Consider the following 20,787-nt stretch of genomic DNA (forward strand, 5'->3'; position numbering starts at 1 on the left):
GGTTCCAGCCATACTGATAAATATGGAAACTCCGTCTTTATTGGCTGTATAAACATCTCTGGTCTGTACATACATTTCATACATCATAGGGTGGGGCCTGAAGCGAGGGCCAAAGGGAGGCCCAGCGGCACAACAGCTCACCTGCTTTCCCCACAACCCTACCCGCTCTGTGCAAACCAAGGCCAACAGCTCCTGCTCCCTCTTCCTCCCTGGAGAAGTCACTGTTATGGGGAGGGGGTCAGGGGTCGAGGGGTTAGAAGGAGATAGAGGGCTTGGTGGAGAGGACACATGTAAGTGCTAGAATCAACCACTGAAGCAAAACAGGCAACTGGCACAAGCAGCAAGCTGGGGCACGGGACGGGGCAGGAAAAGGGGAGGGAGTAGCCACGCTGCCCCGGCTAAGGCTCTGGAGTCTTGTCCTCACCCTGGCGGGGGAGACAGGCCCCAGAGCCTCAGCCCCGGTTTCCAGGAGCTAGGGACATGGGTGGCATATGTAAGGAAAGGATGAAAGGGGAGAAAGGAGCGAAGGCCCCAGGGCCCTGTCACCTCGCAGCCCCTCTCTCTTAAACATGCAACAGGCACCCACCCATGCGGGTCCAGGTATGGGAAGCCAGAGACGCAGATTCTCTGTGGGTGCCTGAGCAGGCTGGGGTGGGGAGCCAGCTCTCGAGGGAAAGAATGGAGAGCCTGGAGGAGTCTTCTTGGGGCAGCAGCTAGTGAAAGGACAGAGAGGGCCAAAGAGCGGCCCCTAGCCCTGCCAGGGGTATGACAGCAGCAACTGGTTCACACAACCAGGACAGAAAACAAAAAGGAATTCAAGAAATACCGCAGTGAGTAGGGGAGGGGGCTATCTACTCCACCCTCTACAAAGCATCATGCCCAAATAGCAGCTGAGAGAAGGTGCTCACGCCTCTCCACCCACATGGGGCCAGTGAGGGAAAGGCGGACCCAGAAGCCCACTGACTAAAGCAAGTGGGACCACCCACATACCAACATCATTCTTTGGGTCCATTCCTGTCCAACCATGGACTCAGGCCCAGGGACTGGCAACAGTGGCAACACCAGGTCAGAAACATGGGCACAGAGAAGCATGACAGGCACCTCAGCCAGTAGGGGCAGAGTGACCATACACCTCCAGGTGCCTGCTGGGTAAATGAATCCTCTGGGAGTCAGGAACTGGGTGCCTGCTCCAGCAGAGGGTGAGCAGGGAGAAGGGGCAGGTCTGGAGGGGAGGCCCTAGCCACTCAAGGGGTGCAGATCTACTTTGACTTTCTCCCCGCAGCTTAGCATTCCAATGGTGGGGAAGAAGCCTCCAGAAGGAACGACAGCATCCTTCTTCCCAATGATCTTGCCATTTCGAGTGAAGAAAACCTGGGGAGGAGGTGGGGAGAAGAATGGAGCAAGCAGGCTCTGGCCTTTTCTCTGAGGATGCTGGAGCTCCACAGGCCTGAACCCAATCACCCCAACTTCCAGAGGGGCTGGAGAGGGGCAGTTAGGGGGATACGGGAAGTGACCACCAGAGGGCATGCTGAGGCTGGAAAACAGCGTCCCAAGACCATCTCCCCATCTAAGCAGCCCCTGGTGCTCAGAACACCTCCTGGGCAGCGTCAGAGCTTCCCATCTTTCCCACCCGGACTCTGAGTTCTATTCCCCACTAATACCCAGCCTTTGCCCAGACCCAAGAACCCTGGTCCCACCCTAAACTCTGCCTACTCACCACCACCTTCCTGCCCTCATGCTCCGGCTCTATCTCTTCTCCATCCTCTTCCTCTTCCTCTTCCTCCTCTTCCTCTTCCCCTTCCTGGTGCAGGTACATGACATTCCGGACGTTCCGGACAGCCCGGGCAGTCGGAGACAGGATCACTGTGTCACAACTGTCATCACTGTCCCCTAGGAGACCGGGAAACCTGAGTTCCTGTGGTGCCCTTCCACCCTCTGCCCCAAGCATCCTGGCTGGCCACCCTCACCCCACTCACCCTCACTGTCCAAAATGTAGTCCCGGGGGAACATGATTCCACAGCCCATGATGTCCCCTTTGTAACAGCGTGGCCCAAAGGGGTCCCCCACGCCGCTGCCATGGAAAATCTTCCCGTCGTCTGTTGGAGGGAGGGGAGAGGACACACACTTGAGGAAGGAGGGCTGACGCTGTACCCCTAGAGCGGCCCTGTGAAGCTGAACACTTCCCACCCCTCAGAGGAAGAGAAGGGTCAGGATGGAACAAAGATGTAGAGAGAGGCTGGGGTGGTGACTCATGCCTGGAATCCCAGGACTTTGGAGGCCGAGGCGGGTAGATTGCCTAAAGTCAGGAGTTCAAGACCACCCTGGCCAACAAGTGAAACATCTCCACTAAAAATACAAAAACTAGCTGGGCATGGCGGTATGTGCCTGTAATCTAAGATATTGGGGAGGCTGAGGCAGGAGAATCACTTGAACCCGAGAGGCAGAGGTTGCAGTGAGCCAACATTGCACCACTGCACTCCAGTCTAGGCAACAGAGTGAGACTCGGTCTCAAAAAAAAAAAAAAAAAAAAGACAGAGAGATGTGGGAAGGGGGCATCAGATAAAATAAAGAGATGTAAAGTACATGCGCTCAAGGGGGTAAGGGGGAAACTCCCTCAGGAAAGGAGTCAGAGGAGGGGGCCCTAAGGAAGGAATGAGCACACAGGGAGGGTAGGCGGGGGGAGGTGGGTTGGGGAGCTCTGGGCTCGTTTTCTTCTAAAGAAAGCCCTAGGCCAGGCGCAGTGGCTCACGCCTATAATCCCAGAACTTTGGGAGGCCAAGGTGGGCAGATCACTTAAGATCAGGAGTTTGAGACCAGCCTGACCAACATGGAGAAACTCCGTCTCTACTAAAAATACAAAATAAGCTCAGCGTGGTGGCACATGTCTGGAAGTCCCAGCTACTTGGGAGGCCGAGGCAGGAGAATAGCTTGAACATGGGAGGCAGAGGTTTCAGTGAGCCAAGATCACACCATTGCACTCCAGCCTGGGCAACAAGAGTGAAAAAAAAAGAAAGCCCTAAATGAAACCGAGCAGTGAAAAAAAAAGAGAATGAGGAATCTGCAGGATCTGCAGGAAAGGCACAGAGGGGGCCAGTGCAGAGGCCTGGAATGTCCCATCTGGGCCCAGATCTCCCTCCTCGGTCCTGCTCCCCTGGTTTCCAGAGCTGGGAGGAAAACACAGATAAGGAAGCACTAGCGATTTGGGAACAGGGCGGGGGCGGTCAGCCAGCAGCAGGGCAAGGAGCGAAGCCATTTGTGAGGGGCCAGGAGAGGGGAAAGTGGATGTCCCTATGCCTCCATTCTCCCACCATCCCACCTTTCCCAGGCAGACCAATATTCACCTGCATGATAAGCCACAGACCCTCTGCTCCAGCCAGGGTGCCTGTTCTTGGGATAGTCCTGCACCAAGAAGAAAAAAGAAAATCTATAGTCCCATGCATAAACAAGAGGACAGGAGAGAGTGGTGAGCGGCATCTGAATCCTGGAACAGGCCACAACCCAGACAGTGCCCTGCAGGCACTGCGGCTTCAGGGAAACCAAGGAGAGTGAGGAAAGTATTAGTTAAGCATTTAAGGCCAGAACCACCGCATGCCCCACTCCCACCCCCTAGGCCTCAGTGTGTGGTGCAGTCACGACCTGTCTCAGGTCCTCAGTCACATGGGGTCTGTACTCTTACACAGCAGATACATACAACTGTGTTCTGTCTCAGCACCCTCCCTCCAAAGCCCGGCTTCCCCCAAGAGCTTCCTGGCACTGCCCCAACAGCCCCAGACCTAAGCAGTTCCATGGGCAAAAAAGCTCAGCCCTTGTGCCTACCTTCCGTGCCAGCCCCAGGGCAATGTAGCATTTCTCTCCAGGGTCCACGATCTCCACCTCGAAGTAGTGGCTGCGGGTACTGAGTGGGTGCCGTGCCTGGGCCAGCCCCACATCCACGATGCTTTTGCCCTTCCCTAAGTACTCCAGCAGCTGTGGGGGAAGAGCCAGATGGGGGTCAGGAGACAGGCTGACACCACCCTGGAAACCTGGGCCCAAGGCAGTCTGGGTCCCACTTTCCCAGGTCTGACAAAAACTCCTGGCTGAAAGAGAAAGAATCCAAGAGGCACAATGTGGCCCCAAAGTTCTAGGCCAGCATGGAAGAGCAGGATGCGGCGGGAGGCAAAGGGGGAGAGCATAAGCAGGGGGAGCCCCTTGCTGAATGCACCCCACCCGCAACGTTTTCTGGGAGGCCAGGGAAAGTGGCACAGCAAGGGGAGCGGCACACCAGAAGGCTCTAGCTGCATCCTTGCCCTGCTGAAGAACCCTGCAGCCTTTCCTGCTGGGAAAGGTCCGCCCAGGGTCCCGAAACAGGGGAAAGAAGAAGCAAGACCAGGCTGAGAGGAAACTTGACGACTTTCTCGGGGGCCTAATGGGGACAGGGAAGATGCATAACTTAGGTGCGAAGCCCAGATATTCAGGGCAAGGGGGTGAGCTCAGAAGCCAATTCTGCCTGGGATGGGCCTCTCATAATTTCTCAAGGTCCTTGTTTTATTTGGCTATGAACATAGCTGTTCTTAGCTGGGTCAGGGAGGTGTTGAGGAGAGCCCAGGGACCCAGAACGCCCAGCTGTACTCCCTCACTTCATGTGAGGGTGGAAAGAGGTCAAAATGAAGACAGGCAGGCTTAGCTGTTCTCAGTCCCTCACTGCTCATTCAGGCTGGAGTCGGGGCATGGAGGTAGAAGAGGGGAGATGACTGATGGGTTCTTGGGGCTCTTCAGTCCCACAATGGTCCTGCCTGGGCATGATGGGGTGGCAGCCCCCAATCTGGGAGGATTTATTTGTCAGTTGTCATGGTAATAGTGATGACTCAACCCCATCCCCTCTTTTTCCCACCCTCAGCATCACCTGGGATTCCTTAATCCCCTTTTAATTAGCCCAACTGCCCCTCAAGACTTTCTTCTACCCTCCCGCCCCTGCAGCCCTGAAGAAAACATGCTGCCTGGGGACCTCCTCCATGTCTCCCTGACAAGCTTTGGGACACCAGCCTCTCACCTCTCACAGACTCCTGCCTGAACAGGAAAGGAATGATGCCCGCCTGCACCAGCACAGAAGCCTGTGTGTGTCTCCAGCAGAGGCTGCTCCCACACCCCAACTCCCCACTTCAAATGGCCAGCTGCTTGGCTCAGGTGCTTAGAGCGGGGTGCCACTAACCCCTTCTGAGAGTAGGACCAGGGGGGCTTGGTGCCCTTCTCAGCCCTGGATCCCCAAAGCCCTGCCACCTCAAGTCCATCCTTCCCTCCTCTCCAAAGATAACGGGATAGATGAGGGGAAAGCCAGCATGCACGAGAAACCACCTAAGCCCATCCATCCCCAAGGCCACACTGAATTCTGTTCATGGTGTATTCTCTGCTCAGTCTGGGTTCCTTCCCTGCATCTCTCCCCAGCAAGCCAGGAGGGGTGTGGCTGGATACACATTAACTAGTTTAGACTCCACCCAGGCAGAGCAGCCCCCAGCCCACCCTCTCCACCCAGCACTGCAGAACTGGGTGGGGGACCCCACAGCTGCCTTTGACCCATTCTATCCAACTGGCCTCAGTATAGGAAACACTGTGTTCATTTCTAGAGCCAAAAGACAGCCGATCCAGATCTGATCCTTGGGAAATACCCGCCCAGCCCTTCCCTTTGCCTCAGCCCAGAAGACGATAGCTGCTGCACTTCTGTCTCCAGATGGGGTGGGGGTGCTTTCCCATGCTAAAAGCCAGAAGAGACTGCCCCAACCTGGGTCTCTAAAACTCTCTCCAACTGCCATCTGTAGAACACTTCAGATAGAATGCCGACATCCTGGACAACTAGGTACCTGTACAGTGTACAGGTGAGCCTTGTACAGTGTGCCCTCTTCAGAGGGGACCGCCCAGCCCTCACAGTGAAAGCCATCCATTCTCCTGCTCCTGGACAAAGATCCCCCAACGCCTCCTGAGCCTTCCCAAAGAACTCAGAGGGGTGGCAGTGGAGGGAGTATTTGGCCTCCCTGACAGATTCTTTCTTGAGTACGTTTCTCTGCCTCCTTGGCCTACAGCTGTTAGAAACCTAGAGGAGGAGTGAAGGTTAACCCTGAAGAGTCTGAGCTGTTCGGACCTTGATGCTGGTCCCTCAATCTGTGCCTCAGAATCCAACAGACCTGGGTTCAAATTCTAACTCCTATTACTTAATAGCCACTAACCTCAGGCAAATGGCATTCACCTCTTTAAGTCTTGGTTTCTTCAACAGTAAAATCAGGATAAATTTACCTGCATTTCCAAAAACATAGGGGGAAGACTCAATGAAGTGACCAATGCACATTGCTGCCTCTCCCTAAATCCAGAAATGGGGTTACACAGGAACTGCCAGTCACAAACAAGGAAACGATCTTTCATCTTAGCTCTTACTTCCAACTACAATAGACCCTTAGGCCAACCAGGACGATGACCACTCCCCAGACGACTCTACCCTACATGTCCACCTCTCAAACAATGTCCAATCAACAGAAATGTGCCTCTGCATTTTTGGTGGGGGAAGAGGGAGCCCTTTCTTTGGGTCTCTCCCCCAACACATACACACCACCAGAGCCCCAAGACACCAAAGAGGTGACTCAGTGTCACAGAGTGGCGGCTGCAGATCGGAGTGTGGACAGCTTCCTGTACTCCACACCCTCCTCTACCAGCGCCTTCCCAGACTCTTCTCCCCTGCTGGTATCCCCCCTCCTCCCCTTGCCAGCAGAGACCCTAATCTCTCTTGACAGGAGCAAGGAAGGTCTCAGTGCCATGGGGGCTCAGAAGCAACTGAAACAGGAACCAAGTACACACTCTCCTCTGGCCAGCTCAGGCCCCAATAAGGCCTCCTTCTGGGCTGGGTCTGGGGAGGACCCCTGGCAGGCTGGGGCCTCATTCACCACCCTGTGTGTACCAAAGCTGTTGTCCCTGTCACTAAGGAGTTGTCAGAGGAGCTGTGAACAGGGCACAAACACAGAATGAGTCAAATCCCCTAGCTGTACCTACTGCCCCCAGCCCCCCTCCCACATTACCTCACTTTGCGAGGTCTCAGGGCAGGGATGAGGCCAAAGGCAACACTCCCATCCCTGAGCAAGTGCCCTAGCAATTCCTCAACCCCCTCAGAACGCTGGGGAGGTGGACTCTTTAAGGAGGGGAAACAGGCCACAGAAGGCAGGGGAAGAATTCCATTCAAGAAAGAGCCAGGTCTGTCTATATCCAGAGACTCAAATCTAACAAGTGTTGCAGTCTGGTGTAGTGGCTCATGCCTCTAATCCCAGCAATTGGCTGAGGTGAGCCAGCACTCCAGTCTGGGTGGCAGAGTGAGAGCCTGTCTCAAAAAAAAACATCCTAAAAACAAAAATGGAAAGTTGGCATGAGTGGAAGAAGGCACATGTCCCTCAGGAGGCTCATCCCCAAGTTGGCCCCAGAGGAATGAGTGCCCCAGGAAGAGTACTCCCACCCTGCCTCTCAGCCCAAGCTGGGGTGAGGGTCTGAGAGAAGGGCCCAATTCAACAGCTAATGTCTAAAAAAGAAAAATACTCTTAAATAAGTGGCCTGAAGGTGTTGGGGGGGAGGGTGGAGAGGAAGGAAGCCTATTTATAAATGTCTACAGGATTCTGCATCAATTAGAAAAGATTGCCTAGGAGGAGCTGGGAGCAGACTAGGGACAGGTCCAGACAGAGAAAGAATGCCAGGAAAAAACTCTTGAGGAGAGGTCAGAGATGAGAGCTGGAACATCAGCCCCAAGTTTAACTCTGTAGATACTGTCAGAATGATGGTAGGCGGAGGGAATAAAAGGAAAGACGTGACAGTCACGGAGTGGGCATCTGAGGCCTCCTGGCCTGGGACCCCAATGCCAGAAGGGGTGCAGAGTGTCAGAAGCGGCAGGAGAGCACACTTCCTGCCATCTTCCCTGAACTTCACTCCACCGGGGGAGGTCTGGCTCCTAATCCACTCCCACCCCCGACTGCTTCTGTTTTGTTATCAAAGACTGAGTTGAAAACAGCCTGGGTTGGGGTGGAAAGGCCAGAGAGTGGAGAAAAAGGCCAGACCAGGGGCAAGAGGGTAGCAGAGGGACAATTCGAGGTGGGAGGGCTGAGCAGTCACTGGAGATCAGGGCCAGATCCTGGACTTGGTGTCCATTCACTAGCAATGCAGCACAGTGTATTGGGGCAGATAAGAAGAATTTCCCTTTCTCAAGGTTCACTCGTTTCCCAACAAAACTTAAAATCCCGGAAGAATTTCCCTTTCTCTAGGTCCACACACTTCCCAAAGAAGCTTAAAATCCATACCAAAGCAGGTATGAGGAAAAGATAAATGAAGCAAGCTTTGGAGGTGCAAGGATGCTCACTGAATCTTCATCTGCCTCCATTCTCATCCTCTATAAAATGCAGGGATAAGACAACAGAGACTGACATTGACGCTTCCTCAAAAAAGATGGCTGAGAACCTTCTACCACATGTGTGGGGCTTCTGACCACACCTGCCCCACAGCACTTTGAATGAAAAGCCTGGGCCAGCTGAGCTGGGATCAAGCCAAAAGGGCAATCCAGGCATTTTGCCTGCAGATCAGCCCCCAGCCCCTCAAAGGCAGGTATGCAAGGCCACGGAAGACACCAGAAGCTGAAGGAACCAAAGTAAGGCGAAGCAGAACTACTGTTCCCAAGGTCAAACCACTAACCTGAGTTCCCTAATGAGGGGGAAGTGAAGAAAAGGGAACCCATGCTAAAGAAAACCTAGATCTGGACTCAAGGACTCACGTCAAGAGCTCAGGCTATCCTACCGAACCCCACATTCCCGACACTGTCTCGACTCCCCATTCCCAGCAATTCAGACATGACCATGTGCCCACAGGTGTTCTGCCCAGTCTCCTTTGTCCCAGCCCCTCCCACCTTCCCACTCGATACTTACAGTCCCACAGACTCTGACATCATGTAGCCGGCCCCATTCGTCCTCATAACTGTCCACCATCATGACACTGTCGTCCTCGCGGCCCAGCTCAGCGTTGAGGTGCAGCCGCACCTCCTCACCCAGGGAGTGCATGCCCACTGCTGGGAACAGCCCATCTGGGGACATGGGCATGATGGTAGAGCCCACCTGCAGCAGAGGGAGAGAGGGAGCTGCCACCTGGATCGCTTTTCCATAGCCCACCTAATTCTCTCACAAGAGTACTTTTAAGATGATCACACACGCACTGACAGATTTTAAAACAAAACAACCCAGAGGTGCAGAAAAGTTTATAAATGTGCTAAGTACTCCTAGCCAAGTAAGGTATCTACGGAGCTAGAAGACAAACAAGTCTCCTGACTTGCTGCCAAATACGTTCAGTATGTGTGCTGGATAGGAGACTACTGAGATGCAGATGCTAAGGCAACAGGACCCTCGGCCAAGGCCTGAGAATCAGTTTCCAAGCGGGGAGATGGAGTGGGATAGAAGGAAGAGAGCTGCCTGTCTCCCTCTTCTATTGGCTCCTGTCCCATCTCCTCACCATGCCTAGTCTCTTTCTGAAGAGGATAGGGAAAGATGTGAAACAAGGAAAACAGGACACAGAAAGGACATAGCCCCAAGAATACTCAAGTCAAAACCCAAAGAGGACCTCCAGCTTACACAGCCAGGTCATAATCTTCCCCTCTCTTTTATCTACTCAAAACCTTCCCCCAAATCACCCAGTTCTGTTTCCCACAATTCCTGCTCGTCCTCTGCTCCACTAACTTGCCTCTCTCTGCCTGTCATCTGGGCAATGTCCCAGCTTCCTCTGGCCATGGGAAGTGTCTTCTCCTACACCCAGGAGACTTCAGGAGAATCTGAGGCTGGACTGGAGGAGATGGGAACTCAGTGCAAGGGTCCCTGGGCAAGCACCAGCCAGCAGACTCTTCCTAATCACTGCCCACAAATCCTTGGGCAGATTTCAGCCACATAAATCCCACCCAGGATTTCCCACTCACCCGCTTCCCATTTTTGGTGAAGAAGATCTGGGCAGTCTGCACATCAAAGGACACAGGCTCAATGCCACAACCAATCCGGTCCCCAGAGTTGCACTTTGACCCAAACTGGCGGCCCTTGGCTCGACCATTGTACAGCCTGCAGACAGAGTAGTACAGACACAGGACCCGAGCCTGGCCTCCCAACCTCCCCCCAGCACTGACAGCAGAGGCCTCGTCCTCATCTTGCCGCTCCTGGTCACTCTGTGATGGTACCCACTTATGTCCTGGTGTGAGCATCACCCTCCGCTCCAATCTGTAAGCCTTCAAGGGTAGCTGCCAGGCCACCTCCCTGTCCTGACCAGAAAAGTCTATCAAACACCCAATGGGAAAAGCCACCCTGAGGTAGTTCTTCAGATCTGAGGTTCCCAAATCCATAGGAAAAGGGCCAGGTTGCACAGGAGGCAACTCACTTGCCATCATCAGCATGGTAGGCTACAGAGTCAGGCAACCAGCCAGGCTGGTGATCCAAGCTGTAGTACTGAGGGACCAGCCCCACAGCAATGGTGCCCCGAACTCCACTGTCCACAATAGACACCTGGAGAGAAGAGAGCAGGGCACAGTCAGCAGGGCTAGGAAATGGGATGAATTGCTGGGGATGGGGGAAGGGGACTTAAGAGATTAAAGGGGGCTGAGGCTCAAAGAGACAAGGGACAAGGAATCAGAAAAAAGGATACTCAGGGGGGGAACTGGGGAGAGTGCATGCCTATTTCACTTAGAAAATTACTTCCAAGCTTTGGAGAAAGATAGGAGATCGTAGTATATGGTGGCTTTGGGTTAGGGGATGTAAGTCAAGGTCTGGGATATGGGTCAATGTCTACCTAGGTAAGGGGCAGGAGAGCAGAAGGGACAGGGTGACAGGTCTCCAGGGCACCTATCTCTCAGATGAGGGGCCATGCTATCCTGCACCTTTTTCCCAGCAACAGGACAGCCCTGATGGAAAATTAAAAGGCCCAGGTCATGCACCTAGTAAAGGAGCTCTTTGGGGCTTAATGATATCACCCCCGAGCTCACTCTCTGCTCTGCCCACCCACTGCCTTCATCACCTCAAAATAATTGCTGTCCTTGGTCAGGGGTCGAGAAGCCACGTAGCAGCCAACTTCACCAGAGTTTCCATGGTAACTGAAGGAGGAATGAGGGGGGAGTTCTGTTAGCAGCCTAGCCTAAGAGTAGGGGGAGAGCCCCAGCATCTCCCACCCTTACCCTGCAAGGTAAGGTCACCTCACCCCACTCCTGTAGCAGCCTCTAGCTGGAATCCAACCCATACCAGACCAGTGCAAACCTGGTTTCTTCATTTCCAAGAGGAAAAGAATGTAGAGCCTCCCTTACTTGCCTATGAGAGGTCTCACAACCCTGTCTAACCTCAATCTCTCATGCTGCAGCTTCGGCCCTTTTCCTCTGGCTCTGTCCTCAGTGGAGCTGGAGAACACTGGTCTCTATCCTCTGTACCAAAGCCCTTCATAGATTGGAAGACAATGATTCGGTTCCCACTCCTCAGCTTTCTTGCCTCCAGCTAAACAGTACTACTTCCTTCCCCCTTCAGTGGAACTTTGTGAGAGCATGGGCTCAGAAGGAGTCAGGGAAGGGGTTCAAGCCAGAAAAGAGGGAGGAAACACACACACACAAACCAAGGGACTGGAAAGACACAGGAGGTGGTAGACAGGGTACATGACCGAATGGCCCTTCCCCAAACAGGAAATCCACTGCCTTTGAAACAGCCACTCTTCACTGGACCCAATCCCTAAGACAGAGACAGAAGACTCAGGTACCCCACTGGAGTCTTCTCAACAAAGCACCTGGGAAGCTCCTGAGACCCCAGCAGCCTCCTGTGTCTGACCCAGCTAGGACAGACCCTTGCTGGATTCCCTCCTTGCTGGATGATGACAGAGCCACCCAGTGACAGAGGCAGAGGTGAGTGCAAGGATGGGCAACATGCACTGCTCCACTCAGAAAGGCCTCTGGGTGGGCAGATCACTTGAGGTCAGGAGTTCGAGATCTGCCTGGCCAACATGGTGAAACCCTGTCTCTACCAAAAATCTAAAAAATTAGCTGTATGTGGTGGTGCATACCTGTAATCCCAGCTACTTGGGAGGCTGAGGCAGGAGAATCGCTTGAACCCAGGAGGCGGAGGTTGCAGTGAGCTGAGATCACGCCACTGTACTCCAGCCTGGGTGACAGAGCAAGACTCTGTCTTAAAAAAAAAAAGAAAAAAGAAAGAAAAAGAAAGGCCTGTGGAGTCAAGAGCATCCCCCCTTCCCAGTGCAGTGTACACAGTCCCTTCTTCTGAACAAAACCCCTTTCATCTCTAAGATCTGGAACAGAAAAGAAAATGTGGAAGCATTCCCCTGAACTCACCTTAAAGTATCTCCATCTACAAGGATATGTTTGAACCTCTCCTGATATCGGAAAGCCCGAACCTCTCGAATCTCCCGGATCCTCCGGCGCCAATTCAGAAACCGGTAGTGCAGGTTGAGGTCATCCATCTTGTTCATGAGAACAAACCTGCCAAAGGGAGAAGGGGATTGAGGAGGAAGAAGGGCCCTAAGTAAAACACCTCAGCCTGTGTGACCCAGAATGTAGAGAAGGCACTGGCCTGGAGGCCAGCTGTCCAGATTAACCTTAATAATCCCCATCTTCATCCTTCCATTCAACAAACATTTACGAGCTCCTACTATGCACACTCTTTTCAGTGCTAGGGATAGAGCTGTGAACAAAATAGACAGGATTCCCATTCTCACAGGCTGGGAGGTTGACATGACAGGCAATAAACAGACATAATTTCAGACATCAGAGAAAAGAACAGGGTGATATGACAAAGAATCTGGAGGGCCAGGGACAGTGGCTCATGACTGTAATCTCAGCACTTTGGGAGGCCGAGGCGGGCGGATCACGAGGTCAAGAGATTGAGACCATCCTGGCCAACATGGTGAAACCCCATCTCTATCAGTAAAAAATAAAAATCTTAGCTGGGCGTGGTGGCACATGCCTGTAGTCCCAGCTACTTGGAAGGCTTAGGCAGGAGAATCACTTGAACCCAGGAGGTGCAGGTTGCAGTGAGCCGAGATCTCACCACTGCACTCCAGCCTGGGAGACAGAGCAAGACTCCATCTCAAAAAAAAGAAAAGAAAAAAAAAAAGAATCTGGAGGCAGTGGACAGAGGCAGTCTCTCTGAGGAGTTGACATTTCAGCTGTAAAGGAACTAGGCATATGACAAGACAGGCATATTCCAGGCAGGAAGGACAACCGCAGGTCCTTGGGTGGAAGAGAGCTGGCATGGTAGAGAAACTGAAAAAAGGCCTGGACAGTTGGTGTGTAGGGAATGTGAGGGACAATGTACAAGATGAGAATAAGGCAGGAGTCAGATCAAGGCTATACTGACAGTGGTAAGGAGTTTGGATTTTATTCCAAGATGGAAACCTCTGGAGGGTTGCAAGCAAGGAAATGCCATGACTGGCCAGATATGATGGCTCATACCCACAATCCCAGCAACTTGGGAGGCTAAGGCAGGAGGATCACTTGAGGCCAGGACTTCGAGACCAGCCTGGGCAACATGGTGAGACCTTATCCCTACTAAAAATCAAAACAATGAACCAGGAGTGGTGGTGTACATCTGTAGTCCCAGCTACTAAGGAGGCTGAGGATGTCTTGAGTCTGGCAGGTTAAGGCTGCAGTGAGCTCTGATTGCGTCACTGCACTCCAGCCTGGCTGACAGAGCAAGACTCTATCTCAAAACAAATGCCATGAGCTTAATCAGTTCCTAAAGATCATTCCAGCTGCTGTCTGGAGAACTGATTACAAGAGGATCAAGAACAGATGTGGGCAAACAATTCAGAGGTTGTTGCAGCAGTTCGGATGAGAAATCACAACCACTAAGATGGCAGCAGCGCAGATGGATGGGAGTGGGATGATGCAGGTATTTAAATAACCATCAGTGCCAACACATAAATGAATGGATGATTTTTCCTGGGAGCCAAAAGTGAGAAAGAGGTGAAATACTTATCTTCCCATTCCCCAAACCCTGGGACAGTGGTCTTCTCAAGGCCTCACATTGACTTGCACATGGTAGGTGCTTAGTAAGCCTTGGCTCGTCTGAATTTGATCCCGGTGCGCAACATACGACTCTAATGCAGTAGCTACAACCCACCACGTGGCCCAGAAGAGTAGGCACCTGTGCGACAGACAGCCTTAAGATTCCACTCCAGGGCACTCAGCCAGGGTTCGACCCCAGGTACATGCTGGTTGCCCAGACCCCATAGTCTTGGCACTGGCGAGTGGCGGCCCTACTGGGCCCTGTCTCCTCCCTGGGCACAGCTGAGATGAGACCCGGGAGCAGCAGGGCCCCAGCCTATCCATGTGCCTATACCCAGTCTCTCCAGGCCCTGCACTGAGCCGAGGGTGCGCCGACAGAGGAAGCCTACTGACCAAGAGCGCAGGGCCCCGCCCCTGGCCCCGGAGCCCCCGCCCAGGACCCCCACCTCCCACTTCGGGCTCCGGGGAGATCCGAGGCCTCCGGGACCCCGCCCCCGATCCCCGCCTACCGGGGCCGCCGCGTCCTCCTCATCCATAGGCCTCTCAGCTCCGCACACAAGCTCTTCGGCCGCCGCCACCACACACATCCGGGTCCCCGCCTTTCCTTCGCCCCTCGAGGCCCGCCCCGCCCCCATCTAAACCAATCAGCAACGGCCTCTGACGATGGGCAGCTGCAGGAGCCAATAGGAGGGCGCAGGCAGGGTGTGGGGCGCTGCCCGGTGCCCCGGGTACCTAGCGCGCGCGGCCGGGTCTGGTAAGCCCGGCTGTCGATGGGGTGAGCGGAGGCGACGTGGCGGCGCGGACGCTGCTGGGTGACTGGGCGCCACTGAGGCGGACTAGGGGCGGCTCCTGAGCGGCGCCAGGCGGAACTGGACGTGCGGAGGAGGTGGCCACGCTCGCACAAACGTTGCGTGTATTACTTGTGCCCTCGTTCCGCGCCAGACTTGGTGCTAAAAGTTCTACCAGAATGTCCAGTTAATCCACCCTGCAGCCTTATGATATAAATCTCATTATCCCCCTTTTACAGATGAGCCGGAGGCTGGCCTCGATAGCTTACGCGCTTAACTGTTACCATGTGCTGTATACCCTCCCGAGCTCTGTTTCATGGCACCGCTCTCTCATTAAGGCAAGAACGTTCCATTACAGGAGAGAACTTGGGATGCGGAAGGCACAGTGGCACCAAGCGGCGTGCTGTGGAGGAACACAGGGGTTTGGTAGACTGAAGGAAAGTTAGACTGGGGTCAGAATGTGAAGGGACGAAGACACTAACATTATTGAACACCTACTAAGCTGTGAACAAAATGGACGGGATTCCCATTCTCACCTCTACTAAGGGGTGTCTACTGCCGTTCTGGGAGATTGGGCTCCTAGATAAGGACTTCCTTGCTCCCCTCTCATCGCCATCTCTCTCTTTTCAGGACAGAAAGATTCCTCTCAGGCCGGGCGTGGTGGCTCATGCCTGTAATCCAAGCACTTTGGAGGCCAAGGCGGGCGGATCACCTGAGGTCGGGAGTTCAAGACCAGCCTGACCAACATGGTGAAACCCCGTCTTTAAACAAAAAAAAAAAAGAAAGAAAGATTCCCCTCCTCTGTAGCACCTCATTTATTTATTTTCTTTTCTTTATTTTTTAAGCACTGTGGTTTGGAAGCACCTCATTTATGACACTTATTATTACCTCTTGCTTTTATCATTGGAGTCAGTTGTGTGTGTGTAGACCTGTCTCTGCTAGACTGTGAGCTCCTTCAGACCCCCGAGTCTTAGCACACTAGGTACTCTAAAGTGTTGAGTGCAAGCAAAGCCATCATCTCGCATACAGTAAATAGTGTCCACTCAGCATAATGGAAATGGGTGATGGGAATAGATGTAGATGGGAAACAGGGACACCTGGATTAGAGCCCCAATTCTATGTGACTAAAAGGTCAAGGTCTTGCTGTTCTCATCCCTGAACAAGAATTAATGAAGTCTGTATTCTGTCAGCTCCCTTCCAGGCCCTGAATGACTCAGTTCTGAATAGCTACTCTTCCAACTCGTCTCTGCTGCCTCCTGAGTCCTCCATTGCTTCTCCTCTGCTCCTCTTCTTGTGTTATGAAAATACCTGAACCCTGAGCTCAGCTCTTCCCAAAGCCAGCAGAGAGAGACTATCTTAGGAGGCTGCCAAAGTCATGTTCATCCCAGACCAGGGCTCCTTCCAGAAACTAGCTAGCTGGCCAGGGTCAGACATGGAGAGAAATGGCAGAAGAAAGTGTCTCCAAACTGTTACTGATGGTTGGTGATTCCACTTGGGATTTCCTCATCTTTAAGTTCCAGGTGTGGGGCTGGCCTTTTTGGCAAATGCTGCATCCATTGGCAGGCCGAGGACCCAGTTGGTAATTTGTGCTTGGTGTCTACATGTATTTGAATAAACAACTTTATTGCCATATAACTGACATACAATAAACCATATATATTTAAGGTGTACAATTTATTCCTTTCTTTTTTTAATTAGAGACGAAGTCTCACTGTGTTACCCAGGCTAGTCTCAAACTCCTGAGCTCAAGCAATCCTCCCACCTCAGCCCCACAAAGTGCAAGGATTACAGATATGAGCCACTGCAGCGGGCCAAGGTATACAAATTGATAAGCTACATAAACACCCATGAAAATGTCACCACATCCAAGATTGTGACCATATCATCATCATCCCTAAAAATTTCCTCATTCTCCTTTATAATCCCTTCCTCCCACTCTTTTATCCCTAGAAACCACTAATCTGCTTTTTGAAACTTTTTTATTTTTTTGAGACAGTTTCTCTCTGTTGTCCAGGCTGGAATGCAATGGGACAATCTTGGCTCACTGCAACCTCCACCTCCTGGATTGAAGGGATTCTCCTGCCTCGGCCTCCCGAGTAGCTGGGATTGCAGGCTCATGCCACAACTCCCGGCTAATTTTTATATTTTTAGTAGAGATGGGGTTTCACCATGTTGGCCAGTCTGGTCTCGAACTGCTGAACTCAGGTGATCTGCCTGCCTCACCTTCCCAATGTGCTAGAATTACAGGCATGAGCCACCACACCCAGCCCACTAATCTGCTTTTTGGTTACTAGCTTAGTTAGCATTTTCTAGAATTTTATATAAGTGAAATCATACAGTAAATGCTCTTTGGGGTGGGGTGTATCTGACTTCTTTTGTTCAGTGTCATTACCTTGAGGGATTCATCCATGTTGTTCTTTGTATTAATAGTTTATTTATTTATTTAGGGTCAGGGTCTTGCTCTGTTGCCCAGGCTGGAAAGCAGTGGTGCAATCAAGGCTTACTGCAACCTCAAACTCCTGGCCTCGAGTGATCCTCCCACCTTGGCCTCTCGATCGTTCCTTTTTATTGCTGAGTAGTATGCTATTGTTTGAATATATTACAATGTATTTGTTCACTTGTTGATGGATATTTGGAGTTTTCCAGTTTTTGGATATTACAAATAAAGCTACAGTGAATATTCATGTCCAAGTCTTTGTATGGACATATTTCATCTTCTTTCTTTTTTTTTTTTTTTGAGACAGAGTCTAGCTCTGTTGCCAAGGCTGGAGTGCAGTGGTGTGATCTCAGTTCACTGCAACTTCCGCTTCCCAGGTTCGAGTGATTCTCTTACCTCAGCCTCCTGAGTAGCTGGGATTACAGGCACCCGCCACCATGCCCAGATAATTTTTGTATTTTTAGTAGAGACAGGGTTTCACTATGTTGGCCAGGCTGGTCTCAAACTCCTGACCTCATGATCTGCCTGCCTCGGCCTCCCAAAGTGCTGGGATTACAGGCATGAGCCACCATGCCTGGCCACCAGAAATCTTTTATCTATTATTTTATTGATTTGTTTCTAACTTTTTTTCCCAGTTTGTGCTGTTTATTATAATAATATATTTCTTGTTTTTATTCCCTACCCCATCCCCAACATAAGGCAATCATTATTTTTATTTGCCTGAAAGCAATCTTTCTCTTGCTCTAGAAATTGCACATGGATTATTTGGAGAATTTAGCAAACAAGTCTTTATTTAAGTTATCCACACCCTTGATGTTTTTCTACATTATGAAATTTTTTGTAGGGTTGGAGGGAGGGAGAGTATCAGGAAGAATAGCTAATGGATGCTGGCCTTAATACTTAGCTGATGGGATGATCTGGGCAGCAAACCACCATGGCACACGTTTACCTATGTAACAAACTGGCACATCCTGCACATGTACCCCTGAAATTAAAAGTTAGAAGAAAAAAAAAGAAAAAGGAAGGTTTTTGTGTTTTAGTGAAAAGCATTTTGAACTTGGAATCTAGTGGATTCCACCATTTAGCTTTTGGCTTCTGGCAAGATATTTAACATCTTTGGATACGTCTTCTTATCTACAAAGTGGAGATGGTAATGGAACATCATAAAACTTGTACAAAAAATAGATAAACATCTAGTGAATTTGAGTTGAATCTGAATAGATCTGCCCCCTCTCAGATTGAAGAGCCTTCATTGTGTTTGGTTAGCTCTCACAGGCTGTTTTCCCAGCCTGCTGAAACATTGCCTTCTCCGGATCTTTTCCAGTCCAGTGAGGTCTTTCAAGGCACAGATTTCCAGCTGTAAACGAAACAGTTTTGAAACAGGGTATCATCATTCATTCAACAAATACTGGCTACCTGCGTATAGCCAGAAACTGAGCTAGACACTTCATTTATTACAGAAAAAAAATCACTGAGTGTCTGACATGTATGTTACATGAATTATCGCTAACACTCCTAACAATCCTGTAAAGTAAATCTTACTACCCGCATTTAACAGAGGGTAGATACAGGAGGTGATAGGCCAGTTTAAAGCTGCTGGAAATACAAGACAAACTACAAGAGATGTTAAGAAGGGACACGTGATTCTTAGAGACAGGTGTGCCTCCTCTGCCTGGAAGCCTTTCCCTCAATTCCTTCCCTCACAAATTCCTGTTCCTCCAAGATTCACCCAAAGTGTTACCTCCTCTGTGAAGCCTTCTGTGATTCTTCCAGGCAAGTTTAAGTCTCTCTCCTCTTGATTTACCTGTCTGTTTTCCTCATAGACTATGAGCTCCTTGGGATTAGGATAAATAGACTTACTCAATTTCACCCACACCTTGATAATAAAAATCAAAGAACTCATGGTTAGAGAAGAAGCAAAAGTTAGAAGTGTGATCATGAGTAAAATTTGCAGGTGTGAATTCAAAGAGTGTATTTGGTCAAGATGGAATGGTTTTTGTAAGGTAGTAATAGGGCTATATAACTAGTGGCTTTAAACCCAAGAATTTGGACTTGACACTGGAGTAAATAGGGAGTCATTGAAGCTTTCTGAGCAGAGGAGTTATTTGCTGTATTTTCATTTCAGAAAGAATAGTTTGTATATAGAGTAGATAGTGTCTGAAAACTGGGCAGTCCATAGGAAATGATTGCCACGGCCCAGGTGAAAGATGATGAGAACCAAACCTTCATGATGGCTTTGAAATGAAAAAACTGGCTGGGTGCGGTGGCTCACACCCGTAATCCCAGCACTTTGGGAGGCCGAGGCAAGCAGATCACCTGAGGTCAGGAGTTTGAGACCAGCCTGGCCAACATGGCAAAATTTTTTATTTTTGTCTCTACTAAAAATACAAAAATTAGCCAGGCATGGTGGCGGGTGCCTGTAATCCCAGCTACTCAGGAGGCTGGGAATGAGAAACACTTGAACCAAGGAAGCAGAGGTTGCAGTGAGCTGAGATTGTGTCACTGCACTCCAGCCTGGCTGACAGAGCAGGACTCCATCTAAAAAAAAAATTAAAAAATGAAAAAACTGGCTGGGCACAGTGGCTCATTACTATAGTCCCAGCACTTTGGGAGGCCGAGACAGGCAGATCACCTGAAGTCTGAAATTGAACACCAGCCTAGCCAACATAGCAAAACCCCATCTCTACTAAAAAATACAAAAAATTAGCCAGGCATTGTGGCATGCGCCTGTAATCCCATCTACTCAGGAGGCTGAGGCAGGAGAATCTCTTGAACTCATCTACTTGGGAGGCAGTGGTTGTAGTGAGCTGAGATGGCACCACTACACTCCAGTCTGGGCGACAGAGAGAGACTCCAACTCAAAAAAAAAAACAAAAAAAAAAACCTAGGAAAAAATGAATGAAAAAACTTTAAGGCCAGATAGGGGAATCATTAGAAGGACTGATGCAAAAGAATAGGTAATTTCATGAGAAAAGAGAAAAGAGTGGAGGATGACTGGGGAGATTGGGAGAATGATGAAAACACTGACAAAAATGGGAAAGCTGAGGAATGGTTTGTGGGAGAGGATAAGTAAGGTTTTAGATGTGTTGAGTCTGAAATAATAACAGGCAGAAAGTTCCATTAGGACCTTAGCAAATGTATTCTGGTTTATTTCCCATTTTCTTCCTTTGAATGCCTAACATTCTGATAGCCCTGTTGGATATGACGACACATTAAGGCCCTGGAATTTAACTGTAGATGGCCTATGGAATGGCCCTTCTCATAGTCCAGGTGATCATGTTTAAACCTTTGAGAGTGACAACTCACAACCCATGAAGAGGTCTCCAGAGTTGGGCCTGCCCAGCAGATGCTTCTTACAAAGATCTCTAGCAACATTCCCAAAGATGAGTATGAGGCCAGTGAGGTAGAGAAGATAATAATGAGACAGGAGAGAAGGTCATAGAAAGCTCAAGTTCTGGATTCAAATCCCTATTCCATCACTTATCTCTTTGAAGCCTCAGTATGCTCCTATGGGAAGAATAATGGAAATAATAACAGCACCTACCTTA

General features: G+C 50.8%; 1 protein-coding gene across 1 annotated transcript; it reads right to left on the bottom strand.

Moving 5' to 3' along the window:
* Positions 1-17: 17 nt before the first annotated feature.
* On the bottom strand, positions 18-14,614 carry SPRYD3 (SPRY domain containing 3). Its single transcript, XM_012450296.2, has 11 exons — positions 14,524-14,614; positions 12,341-12,487; positions 11,032-11,107; positions 10,399-10,523; positions 9,950-10,085; positions 8,916-9,101; positions 3,817-3,966; positions 3,342-3,399; positions 1,977-2,096; positions 1,718-1,890; positions 18-1,371 (listed from the first exon to the last, which is right to left on the bottom strand). Exons 1-11 carry the CDS (start codon positions 14,544-14,546, stop codon positions 1,237-1,239), a joined length of 1,329 nt encoding a protein of 442 aa, XP_012305719.1. The 5' UTR covers positions 14,547-14,614; the 3' UTR covers positions 18-1,236.
* Between the last annotated feature and the right edge of the window lie 6,173 nt (positions 14,615-20,787).

Source organism: Aotus nancymaae, unplaced genomic scaffold, assembly GCF_030222135.1.
Source record: "Aotus nancymaae isolate 86718 unplaced genomic scaffold, 86718_ANA_hifiasm-v0.15.2.pri h1tg000016l, whole genome shotgun sequence".
NCBI classification, from domain to species: Eukaryota; Metazoa; Chordata; class Mammalia; order Primates; family Aotidae; genus Aotus; species Aotus nancymaae.

Bases quoted from the DNA above. Each gene is read 5' to 3' on its own strand.
- SPRYD3 (XM_012450296.2), bottom strand. From the start codon at position 14,546: ATGAGGAGGACGCGGCGGCCCCG. The intron at 9,102-9,949 runs GTGAGTGGGAAA...CCTCTGCTGCAG, and splicing joins TCACCAAAAATGGGAAGCGG to GTGGGCTCTACCATCATGCC. The intron at 2,097-3,341 runs GTGAATATTGGT...TCCCTCCAACAG, and splicing joins GTCTGTGGCTTATCATGCAG to ACGACGGGAAGATTTTCCAT.